Raw genomic sequence first — 13,314 nt, 5'->3', positions numbered from 1 at the left:
GATTTCCACCTCTGTTATATCAGGCAACACTTGTATCTTAGGTAGTTTAACCCTGAAACTCTCATCCATGCCTTTGTTATCTCTGTCTTGAATCTTGACCATTCCAAGATGCTCCTGGCTGGCCTCCTTTCTATCCTCCATAACCTTGAGATTCCATGATGTTACTGCTTGGGTTGTAACACAAAATAAGTCCTGTTTGTCCATCACCACTGTGTTCTTATAATCCACTTTGGCTCCCAAATGAGCAATGGCTTGTTTTAATTCTGACCCTTGTTTTCAAACCCATCTGAGGTCTTGCCCATCCCAACCATGTAATGTCTTCCAGTCCTGTGAACTTATGAGAAATCTATGCTCCAATTGTGACTTTGAGTAACTCTTTGAGTTTTTCTGCTATTGGTAGCCATTGATTTGCTTTTGAGGTCTTGTGGTAAAGGAGAAGTGATGGTGAAGAAATGCCCTAGGAATATTGACACTAAACTATTAATCAAGAAGACCCAGGTTTGACTCCCACCATGCAAAAGTTAAAATTTGAATTCAGTAAAAAAAATTGAATCAAGGGTCTAATGATCACCATGAAACTGTTCAACCGTTGTCAGTTGCTTGAAAATTCCGTCTGGCTCACTATCGGTCCTTTAGGGAAGGAAGTCTGTCATCCCAACCTGCCACAACAATGTAGTTGACACACGGATAATAAATGCTGGCTTAACCAAAGATGCCCACATCTTGAGTGATGCAATTTGACTGGGAAATGTAGCAAAGTTTATATGGTGGATGCCAATGGCAAGTATCTTGAAATCAAAGTAGTGAAAGCTAATTTCTTTGCACACATCTCTTTGATCTTTCAAACCGTCAGTGCTTAAATGTTCAAATAACCTGTTTGTAGTACCTTCTGAGACTTTTACATATAATGAATTGTAAGTTATATAAGGTTCCAAATGTTTTTTAGCTTGTAATTGTACTTCAACAAGAAAACACTTCCTTTAGGAGAATAAGGGGAAAAATAATGGATGAAATGGTTGTGCGTTTTATGTGCTAAAATTCTTTTTTAATTTCTAGAATCCCAACAAAGTGAACAAGTGGAACAATGTGACAAGAGCTCAAGACTTCCAGACATCTCAACAATAGTTGGGTAATAATTATGTAATGCAATTAAATTAAGGGTGATTTTATTTGATAGTTATTTGGGTGTATTTTGCTAATTCAACTTATAAATGTTGCAAAGATGCACAATAAATGTGTAATGACTAAGGAATTTCATTATTCTAAGGTTTATGTATGACTTTCTGGGTATGATTGGCGAAATTGATATATCTGTTTATAAGAATTCCAGTGACCAAGGGGAAAAAAGGAGTTAAACTTCTAGCATTAATGTTGCTAAAGCTACTTTCTGGTCCATTCTGCATACAATGTTAGAACAGTTACATATCTCTGCTCGATATTCTGGCACCACCCAGTCTTGATATGATAATAAATTCCGGAGCTGGTTATTAAAATGTATTAGTTTACAGTAGTATTTAATTATTGAACAGTTTCTATGTCTAGCTTTTACATACCTATATCCATTTTTGCTTGATTGCTCAAGTTGCATATTGAAGGCTGACTAATGTCAAAAGCGTGACTTATGATTGGATAACATCAGAGGTTTTGGACTTGGAAGTTAAATTAAATGAAATCAGTGTTACTTTAAATTCTCAATGTAGTTTGGCTGGATTGATTATTCCATCTTTACTTGCTTGAGCTACTGGCTAGAGTTGATTCCGTTTGGTGTCTTGTGAAGGCAATATCGTGGTAGTACGAATTGCTCACCTGGTAGCTTCATGGTCGTTCTTATTAATACTAGCTTTTTATTTCTAGATTTTTAAGTCTGCAGTCAAATTCTCAAACGTCTATGGTGGGATTTTGTTGGATTTTTGTTTCAGGGATTTGTGGACTGACCACTTAAGTGCCATGTTACTGTGCCACGTTTTAGTTTGAAATTATTTGTATTGTTTTAGATAAATTTACTAAGAGTATAATTAATGGGTAACTTCTAGAATGATGCTTAGAGAAGTTAATGCTCAAATATATTGTTGCATCAGTTGTGTTATCAATACAGGAGCAGTAAAATATTTATTGCCAGAAACAATGGTAAAAGTTGTGGGTGCTTTTTATGCACACTTCTGAGAAGAAACTAATTGTGCTGAAAACTCTTATTGTGGAAACTCCTGAAGAATTAACCCAACATATTTCTAAACTGTTTACCTTGTATGTCGTAATGTATACACACTCCATGCCTCTCAAAAATGAAATGTTAGCACTAACTGAATTGGACAGAGTAAAATAAAGGTCATGTGTGCATTACATTTTTAAAAAAGGGATTATAAAGATAGTAGTTTAATGATTCTTCAGGAAGGGCTTATGCCCGAAACGCGATTCTCCTGGTCTTCAGATGCTGCCTGGCCTGCTGTGTTTTTCCAGCACCACATTTTTCAACTCTGGTCTCCAGCATCTGCAGTCCTCCCTTTCTCCTATCTGATATCCCTCAAGTTTTGCAGTGAACAATGTTTAATAACCTAAATAGCTATTCAGATACGAACAATCTTAAGAACATTAAAAGAAAGAATCAGCAAAGAAAAATACAAAAATCAAAGGATTGCGAGAGCAGAAGAAGATGACCATTTGGCCTGTAATGCTCATGCCAAGGCACATTGGCAATTCAGTGCAGTTGCAGAAGTTAATTACATAGGTTAAAGCATGAGAAAGCATATGTAAAACATCCTCAAGCAAAGAGATCGCTGAGATTCCAGGAAGTATTTGTTTTCATAGGGTTATTGGACTTCGGAGCAGTGTGTCAAAGTTTGTTGGATGTTCAATTCCAGTTGCTATCTAAAAGGGAACTTGACGTTCCTTGAAAGAAGCTAATGCTTCAAGTTAGTTATAGTTTAATGTAGTTCCCTGAAGTTTGCTTATTTGCGTTGAGGAAAAGAAGAAGACTTGAGCAATGCTTTTCCCCATAAATTCATAGTCATGAATGAGGTCATTGTGTTGCTGACAGCTTAAGTGACGTTAATGGACTTGATAGTTTTGCTTTTCCTTTCTTAAGTCCTGGCCCCTCAGCTGGATGGCACGGTTAGGAATATGGGACTGGGATATCATAGCAGTTACAAAAACATGGTTCAGGGATGGGCAGGACTGGCAGCTTAATGTTCCAGGATATAAATACTACAGGAAGGACAGAAAGGGAAGCAAAAGAGGAGGGGGAGTGGTGTTTTTGATAAGGGATAGCATTACAGCTGTACTTGTGGAGGATGTTCCTGGAAATACATCCCGGGAAGTTATTTGGGTGGGACTGAGAAATAGAAAAGGGATGATCAGCTTATTGGGTTTGTATTATAGACCCCCTAATAGTCAGAGGGAAATTGAGAAACAAACTTGTAAGGAAATCTCAGTTATCTGTAAGAATAATAGGGTGGTTATGGTAGGGGATTTTAACTTTCCAAACATAGATTGGGACTGCCATTGTGTTAAGGGTTTAGATGGAGAGGAATTTGTTAAGTATGTAAAAGATAATTTTCTGATTCAGTATGTGGATGTTCCTACTAGAGAAGGTAGAAAACCTGACCTACTCTTGGGGAAATAAGGCAGGGCAGGTGAGTGAGCTGTCAGTGGGGGACCAGTTTGGGGCCAGCGATCATAATTCTATTAGATTTAAAATAGTGATGGGAAAGGATAGGCTAGATCTAAAAGTTGAAGTTCTAAATTGGAGAAAGGCCAATTTTGACGGTATTAGGCAAGAACTTTCAAAAACTGATTGGAGGCAGATGTTCGCAGGTCAAGGGATGGCTAGAAAATGGGAAACCTTCAGAAATGACTTAACAAGACTCCAGAGAACATATATTCCTGTGAGGGTGAAAGGGAAGGCTGGTAGGGATGGCAATGCTGGATGATGAAAGAATTTGAGGGTTTGGTTTAAGAAAAAGAAGGAAGCTTATGTCAGATATGGACAGGATAGATCGAGTGAATCCTTAGAAGAGTATAAAGGAAGTAGGAGTATACTTAAGAGGGAAATCAGGAGGGCAAAAAGGGGACATGAGATAGCTTTGGCAAACAGTGTTAAGGAGAATCCAAAGGGTTTTTACAAATATATTAAGGACAAAAGGGTAACCAGGGAGAGAATAGGGTCCCTTAAAGATCAGCAAGGCAGCCTTTGTGTGGAGCCACAGAAAATGGGGGAGATACTAAATGAATATTTTGCATCAGTATTTACTGTGGAAAAGGATATGGAAGATATAGACTGTAAAGAAATAGATGGTGACATCTTGCAAAATGTCCAGATTAGAGAGGAGGAAGTGCTGGATATCTTGAAACGTTAAAGGTGGTTAAATCCCCAGGACCTGATCAGGTGTACCCGAGAACTCTTTGGGAAGCTAGAGAAATGATTACTGGGCCTCTTGCTGAGGTGCTGGAAGACTGGAGGTTGGCAAATGTGGTGCCACTGTTAAAGAAGGGCGGTAAAGACAAGCCAGGGAACTATAGACCAGTGAGCCTGACCTCAGTGGTGGGCAAGTTGTTGGAGGGAATCCTGAGGGACAGGATGTACATGTATTTGAAAAGCATCCAAGGAGCAGGAGAATTGATGTTTCGGGCATAAGCCCTTCTTCAGTAATAAGGAGGGTGTGCTAAGCAGGCTGAGATAAAAGGGAGGAGGGACTTGGCAGAGGGGTGTTGGGAATGCGATAGGTAGAAGGAGGTTAAGGTGAGGGTGATAGGCCGGAGAGGGGGGGTGGGGCCGGAGAGGTAGGGAAAAAGATTGCAGGTCAAAAAGGCGGTGCTGAGTCTGAGGGTTGGGACTGACAAAAGGTGGGGGAGGGGAAATGAGGAATGACCTGCAATCATCTTCCCGACCTCTCCGGCCTATCACCCTCACCTTAACCTCCTTCCACCTATCGCATATCCCAATGCCCCTTCCCCAAGTCCCTCCTCCCTACCTTTTATCTTGGCCTGCTTGGCACACCCTCCTCATTCCTGAAGAAGGGCTTATGCCCGAAACGTTGATTCACCTGCTGCGCTTTTCCAGCAACACATTTTTAAGCTCTGATCCCCAGCATCTGCAGTCCTCACTTTCTCCATGTATTTGGAAAGGCAAGGACTGATTAGGGATAGTGAACATGGCTTTGTGCTTAATAAATAATGTCTCACGAACTTGATTGAGCTTTTTGAGGATGTAACAAAGAGGATTGATGAGGGCAGAGCGGTAGATCTGAACTATATGTATGGACTTCAGTAAGGCGTTCGACAAGGTTCCCCATGGGAGACTGGTGAGCAAGGTTAGATCTCTTGGAATACAGGGCGACTAGCTATTTGGATACAGAACTGGCTCAAAGGTAGAAGACAGAGGGTGGTGGAGGGTTATTTTTCAGACTGGAGGCCTGTGACCAATGGAGTGCCACAAGGATCGGTGCTGGGTCCTCTACTTTTTGTATTTATATAAATGATTTGGGTTCGAGCATAAGAGGTACAGTTACTAAGTTTGCCGATGACACCAAAATTGGAGGTGTGGTGGACAGCGAAGAAGGTTACCTCAGATTACAACAGGATCTTGATCAGATGGGCCAATGGACTGAGAAGTGGCAGATGGAATTTAATTTAGATAAATGCGAGGTGCTGCATCTTGGGAAAGCAAATCTTAATAGGACTTATACACTTAATGGTCAGGTCCTAGAAAGTATTGCTGAACAAAGAGACCTTGGAGTGCAGGTTCATAGTTCCTTGAAAGTGGAGTCGCAGGTAGATAGGATATTGAAGAAGGCGTTTGGTATGCTTTCCTTTATTGGTCAGGGTATTGAGTACACTGGTTGGGAGGTCATGTTGCAGCTGTACAGGACATTGGTTAGGCCAGTGTTGGAATATTGCGTGCAATTCCGGTCTCCTTCCTATTGGAATGATGTTGTGAAACATGAAAGGGTTCAGAAAAGATTTACAAGGATGTTGCCAGGGATGGAGGATTTGAGCTATAAGGAGAGGCTGAACAGGCTGGGGCTGTTTTCCCTGAAGCGTTGGAGGCTGAGAGGTGACCTTTATAGAGATTTACAAAATTGAGGGGCATGGATAGGGTAAATAGACAGGCTTTTCCCTGGGGTCGGAGAATCCAGAACTAGAGGGCATAGGTTTAGAGTGAGAGGGGAAAGATATAAAAGAGACCTCAGGGGTAATTTTTTCACGCACATGGTGGTATGCGTATGGAATGAGTTGCCAGAGGAAGTGGTTGAGGCTGGTACAGTTGCAACATTTAAGAGGCATTTGGATGGGTATATGAATAGGAAGGGTTTGGAGGGATATGGGCCAGCTGCTGGCAGGTGGGACTGGATTGGGTTTGGATATCTGGTTGGCATGGACGGGTTGGACCAAAGAGTCTGTTTCCATGCTGTACATCTCTATGACTCAATGACTCTGAGTACAGCATATTTTTGATGATGCATTTAGAGAAATGTGTGATGTAGCTTGTAACGTATAATGAGCTGAGTAGAATGTTATGTATTTCAAACAGAGTTTAATATGGTCCATGTGGTTGTCTGTTTATTTCAGTTTAATTAATCCTGACTTTGAAGAATCCACAACAAAACCCATTCTTTGTAGAAGACCAATAAAACACAAAGTTATAAATGAGAATGACTTTGAAGAGGGCGTACATAAATACCTTCAACAAGGAAAAGGTATAAAGTTGATCTTTTTTTGCCATTTTATAGTTTCTAACCATATTACTTTACATCTACTTAAATAGCCTGCAGTAATTTGTCCCTCAATTTTGCTTTTGCCTTTTTGCATTTAGGGAATGAATAGGTATTATTGTGCAAATACTATGAATATTAATTGGAAAATGTGTTTTGTTTATTTTACTTAAGTGTAAACGATACAGATGAGTGAATTTTGTCAAAAATACTTGATACAAAACAAAAATGTGCAGACACTTAGCCAGTCTGACAGTATTTGAAGGGAGAGAAGCACTTAACATTTTCTGTGACCTTGATGAACCAGGAATAGTGAGAAGAAAGTATGAAAAAGAGAGACTGTGATGGGGTAGATGTCTGGAGACATTACATGATAAGAGTATCATGGTGGAGGGCAAAGGGTAAGTGGTAATGGGTAAAGCAAAGAAACAAAATGTATCTGGAGAAGTTATGAATGGCCATATCAGAAAGCACTTCTGTCTGAAAGCAAAGGGAAAAGAATAGGAGGAACAAGAGATTATAAATAAAGCAACAAAGAAAATGGGCCAAAATATGGACAGAGGTTACAAGATCAAGTTGTTAAATCTAACATGAAGATGGTGTTTTTTATGGAGCATGAATGGAACTTCATTGGAACACTGCAGGAGGCTAAGGGCAAAAAGGTCAAATTGGGAATAAGAATTAATAACTAAAGAATTAAAATAACAGATTATTTTAAGTTCATGTTTATGCTTACATACTGAACAGAGATTTTTCTCAAAGCAGTCAACCAATCTTCCCACTGTAGAGCGCATTGAGTGTTGAATCAAGTAGAATAAGTTGAAAAAAATACAATAAAGTCACTGTATTATCTGAAAGGACTGTTTGAAGCCTTGGCAGAGGGAAAAAAGGACAGGTGTTGCACCCACTGTGCTTGGATGGAAGGATGCTTTGGGAAGTTGGGGAGCTGTTATGAGTGTATGACAAGGTGTACCAGTGTGTCATGGAAGGTTTGGTTCCTTCAGAATGCTGAAAAGGTAAGATGTGTTAAGTTGGGCTATCACCTAAAAAATGGAGGAAATGGCAGAGAATGATCTTTTGGCCAGTGCGTTGTGCTGGAAAGGGAACTGGACCTTAGTTCTGGGAGGAAGAGGAAGCGTAGGAGACAGCAGATTCCATGAGGTGAAATGGTTAGGATTGACGGCCCTGCTAACCATGCCAAAGGAGAAACTTCTCAGTTAAGCAAGTGTAATAACTCAGGAAGCCTGACTGGAAAGGAACACAATTCATTATTGAACACCAAAATAGAGCCACTGCTCAAGGTATGCATAACTTAGTCCCAGCCTGGGCTTTTTGTTTTGTTTTTAGCTATTAACCGCTGCCAGTAAACACCTGTGCCATCAATTTGATATTTACATCTAAGGTCTGTTACGGGCAATGCAAACTATTAAAAGTGAGGGAGGGGTTGGGAGGGCGTGTTTCTACCTAGTCTAACTGGAACCTTTTTATGTGTAAAACTAATGTGAAAACAATTACAATACAGGAATGGGTCCTGGATCTGCTTTATTGTACTAATCCACCTGTTCAAAAATGTTATCACTCACCTCTGGAATATGTATACCTTGAACCTTGACCTCCTGGTCTAGAGGACTGGACACTGCCACTGCTCCACAAATGCGCTTCATGGGTCTGCTTTACTATAATTACTGATCAGTCTACTCAGAGATGTCAATACACACTTCAGGAGGAGTGAGACTTGAGCCCAGGCCTCATGGCTTAGAGACAGGGTCACTAGCAATGCTTCATAAGAGCCCCTTCCAGATCTGTTTTATCTTATTTTCTAATCAACCAGTTCACGCACCTCTGGAACATAATGGGACTTGAACCTGGGCCTGAGGTTGTGACGCACAAAAGCCTGCTGGGTCTGCTTCATTTTTTCCCTCTGATCAACTTGTTAAGAGATCTTATTACTCACATCTGAAGATCATGGGACTTAAACCTGGGCCTTCTGGCTTAGAAGTAGGGCACGACCTATGTGCCATGAGACCCCTGGATATTCTTTATTTGTTTAATATTTTCTAATCCCTGTTCAGGGATGTTATCTCGTGCCTTGGCGCAGGTGGAATTTGAACCTAGGTCTCTTGGTTCAAAAGTAGGTGTATGACCATTACACCATATATCCTTGGGCTGGGCCAGCTTTTTAAAAGTCTTTTTTATGTCTGGAACTATCAAATCGCAGTTCCAACAATTTACTCCATATTACTTCACTGGTGATTGTAATGTTTTGAGTTCCTTCTTACGTTTCAGTTCCTGATTTGCAGCTATTTCTGGGATGTTACCTCTCTGATGAAGACTAATATGAAATATCTGTTTAATTCATGTGCCATCTCTTTATTCTCCATTGCTAAATTCCCAGACTATTTCTAATGGAGCAACGTTTCCTTTATGAACTTTTAAAAAATATTTGTTTTTATACTTTTCTATAACTTTCTCCTGTACTCTAATTTTTGCAACCATATTAATCTTTTAGTGATTCTTTACTGCTTTTTATATTTTGTCCAATCTTCTGAAACCACAGATATTTGCACAATTTTAAGTCTATTCTTTGCATTTGATGTTATCTTTGATTTTTTTCAGTTAGCCACAAATGATGGGTCTTTCCCTTAGAATTTTTCTGATTTGTTGTAATGGATCTATTGTCCACCTTCTGGAATAGCCCTTTAAACAATTGGTACTACGTCTTTATTGACCTCTCAAATTCCCTTGTTTAAATTCAGAGTAGTAGTAATGGATTCACACTTTGCCCTTAAATTGTGAATAAAATTCTATCGTATTATGGTCACTGATAGCCAGGGGCACTTTCTCTATGAGATCACAAATTAATCCTATTTTGGTCAAATCCAGATCTCGTATAGGCTGCTTTTGGTTGATGCCATAACATGCTAGTCTAGGAAACTGACCCAAAAACATTCAATTAATTCTTCTTCTAGACTTTTTTTTCCCCAGATGTAATTAAGATAACTGTGCATGTCACTCAGCTTAATGTGAGCATTGGTCGAGCGTCTATCCAAGAAATAGAAAAGTTACAGAAATGAACGGAGGATTCAGAGATGGGCCATGTGAAAGGAAGGATGGAAATTATGAGGAAAGTTGATGACATTTCCCAGTTCCACGCTTTAGTAGTATAGGGCCTTTGATGCTTACTGTTTTCTCCATGAAGCCCTCCTAGTTGTGGGCATTCACTTTAGCATAGTTCAAGAATCAATCAAGTATTGTTTTCCCTGATGTGTTCTATTCCACACATCACACGTTAGATTTACAGAAAGGGCTTTCACTGTCTACCATGTTTGAAATATATCTGGCAAATTCAACCATTATTACAGTATGTATAAGAACTTACGTGAACAAAAGTAGGATATTCATATTACATAAATATCTCTATGCTCAGTTGTTTCTCTGCTAATAAAACAAATGCTTTTTTCCCCAAAAGAACTGGAAGAAGTTGAAAGAATTGAACCATTTGAAAAGACTTCAGGACTGACAGACATTTCACGAATAGTTGGGTAATAAATAAAAAACTGTTTCATTTATCGTTAATGAAATCAAATTCACTTTTATAACATGATTTACTCAATATTTAATGATGACTTTGAGACTAAATTTCATGATCCATTTTTCTGCTGTACATTGTGACTTAGTTGAATTGATAATACAAAATGGAAAATAACTTGATATCAGTAAATGTTACCATTTGTGGAATAATTAGATTAGATTCCCTACAGTGTGGAAACAGGCCCTTCAGCCCAACAAGTCCACACTGACCCTCCAAAGAGCAACCCATCCAGACCCATTCCCCTACATTCCCCCTTGACTAATGCACCGAACACTGCGGGCAATTTATCATGGCCAATTCACCTAACCTGCACATCTTTGGACTGTGGGAGGAAACCGGAGCACCTGGAGGAAACCCACGCAGACATGGGGAGAATGTGCAAACTCCACACAGACCGTTGCCCGAGGCGGGAATTGAACTCAGGTCCCTGGCACTGTGAGGCAGCAGTGCTAACCACTGGGGAATTTGGTTGAACTTGACTTAGTACAGTGGTTCTGTTTGTAGACCAGATATTGTATTATAGACCTTTCGCAATTTGGCTCATTGAGTCTGCACTGACCCTCCGAACAGCCTCGCACCTGGATCCGTTTCCCCTACCTTTCTGTAATCCCACATTTATCATGGTTAATCCATCTAGACAATACACCTTTGGACATCGAGACAATTTAGCATGGTAATCAACCTAACCTGCACATCTTTGGACCATGGGTGGAAAGCATAGCACTCGGTGGAAACCCATGCAGATATGGAGAGAACATGCAAACTTCACACAGGCAGGCACCCAAGGCTGGAATCAAACCTATGAGAATTGAGCCCGACTCACCACCTGTCATGCCACCCCTGTTGGGATCTGATCCCTAATTAGCATTGCTCTGAGCTGTACCTACCTGCAGTTAGAACAAAACAAAATTAGTATAATTCTAATGTTCAGCATGATTTCTGTTTGCTGTGTATGTTTAAAGTGGCGACTGCACAATCTTACACCTTATGGGGAATGTCAGCATGCAGTAAGTTATAGAAAGCTAGGTGACCATGCACATGCTCATTTTGGAGAGAATGTTGCAACCACTTGCTGCCCTGCTTCCAATTTTTCTCTTTTCTCCCAACTTCTGAAAGCAGAAATCCGTTAGGATTATAATCGTTCATCAAAACGATCACTCTTCTTGTGTCTTTTAATATGAGGGCATAACAGCTTGGCCTAATTGTTTCCTCATTCTGAAAAGATTTTGATCAACCTGTTATCACGTCTCCAGAACAGATCCGATCCAAAGGTATAGACACTATCACCACACCATAAAATGTTGCTCATTCTGTATGCACATGTATGTAACAGTTGGCTGCATTTACTACAGACGGCACCTTTAGGTGGAATAAAAAGCATGCAGAAACAAAGGGGTACTTTATGTCAGTTTGAAGTGATGAACAACAGCAACTGATCTCAAAGATGGTGCTGTGGAAAGCTCTTAGGAAACAGTTTCAACCTGAAATTCTATGTGTTCTACAACGTGGAAAGATGGAGGCTCGGACAAATGAAGTGGTATCTGCAGGGTTGGTCTCAGCTGCCACCCCTTCACTGCAGTCACCCCTTAGTGTCTTTGCTGCCCAGCCCATGGAGGGATGTTTCCTAGAACCAGGATGTCATGTCTAGGAGCCAGGGCTGCTTCTGCAACTGATTTCCACACATCCCCAAGCAATTGTTGGTCACCTTCACCACCATCTCATCCTGGGCAAGGCCAAGCAGCAAGGTGGGGGAAACAGAGACCTCCACAGCCAGCACATAGGAGGGGAATCTCCATGTCATCAGCCCCAGCCTTCACTTCTGCTTTACTCCAGCATCCTTGGCCCCAGCCTCTGTCTCTGCCTTGATCCCAACTTTCACCTCCAAACCTCCCTCATCCTCAGTCAGTGGAAAATGGAGCAAGGTACCTTCAGTAATGCATGTGTATGTGCAGTAGTCCCCCGTATCCGCGGGAGTTACGTTCCAGGACCTACTGCGTAAACCCAAATCCGCGGGTAGGAGCAAACCTATTCATTTAAATGGGAAATTTACCTTCCTGTCAACCCCCAGTCCCTGGTACTAGAACATTCCCTATTGTAGGTTCCGGCAGTGGTAAGCCACGGGCAAGTGAAACTGCGGGAAACAATTCCACCAATACGGGGGTCATCCTGTACTGTGACCTGGTTCAGGGCATCTGTTTAAGCACTGTACTGATGTCACTATACATGGAACATGGTGCATGCAAAATTGTATCCTGACACTGTAAACAGTCCACGCACAGATGCTTGCTGAGGCCTGTTGCAAACAGGTGATGACGTGGGCTGCACCCGTGTAGAGACCATTTTAGTTTTCTGCGTAATCCATTCAATAGAAATCACTGTATTGTTGTTGGTAGCAGTCATTCTGTCATATTTCAATCAGGGAAAACTCTGCAATAGTTGGATTTGTACCTTGCACAAAGCATGATTTTTGTTGGAAGTCAGTCATTTCAACTCCAGAACAGATCTGGAGGAGTTCCTCAGAGTTGTGTCCTAAACAAACCATCCTCAGCTCCTTTATCACTGACATTCCCTGTGTCATATGGTCAAAAATGGGAATGTTCACAACATTTGTGATTCTTCAGATGCTGAAACAATCCATGTCCAAGTACAGTAAGACCCGGACAATCTCTAGGTTTATGCTCACAAGTGGCAAGTAATAGTTATGCCATACAAATGACCATCTCCAACAAGATAAAATCTTGACATTTAATGGCATCACTATTGTTGAATCTTCCACTATCAAAATCTGGAGGTTACCATTGACCAGAGATTGAACTTCACCCGCCATTTCAATACTGTGGCTACAAGAGCGGATCAGAGGCTAAGGATTCTGTGGGGAATAACTCAGTTCCTGATTCTGAAAGCCTTTCCACTATAAGGCACAAATCATGAGTTTGATGGACAAGTACAGCTCTAACATCACTCGAAAAGCTTGACGTCATGCAGGATAAAGCAACTTGCTTGTTTGGCACAAAA

At 40.7% G+C, this 13,314-nt stretch overlaps 1 protein-coding gene across 4 annotated transcripts in view; it reads left to right on the top strand.

The window, feature by feature from the left end:
- cenpt (centromere protein T) overlaps nucleotides 1-13,314 on the top strand; it is a 68,680-nt gene that overhangs the window by 33,308 nt on the left and 22,058 nt on the right. For all 4 annotated transcript variants that reach the window (XM_072547447.1, XM_072547448.1, XM_072547445.1 and 1 more), the window contains 3 exons: nucleotides 1,057-1,129; nucleotides 6,565-6,692; nucleotides 10,177-10,249. In XM_072547447.1, the coding sequence (XP_072403548.1) occupies nucleotides 1,057-1,129; nucleotides 6,565-6,692; nucleotides 10,177-10,249 (274 nt within the window). The remainder of the gene's footprint in view (nucleotides 1-1,056; nucleotides 1,130-6,564; nucleotides 6,693-10,176; nucleotides 10,250-13,314) is intronic.

Source organism: Chiloscyllium punctatum, chromosome 26, assembly GCF_047496795.1.
Source record: "Chiloscyllium punctatum isolate Juve2018m chromosome 26, sChiPun1.3, whole genome shotgun sequence".
NCBI lineage: Eukaryota > Metazoa > Chordata > Chondrichthyes > Orectolobiformes > Hemiscylliidae > Chiloscyllium > Chiloscyllium punctatum.
Note: the sequence above shows the minus strand (reverse complement) of the source record. Positions and strands in the feature narration are given on the sequence as shown.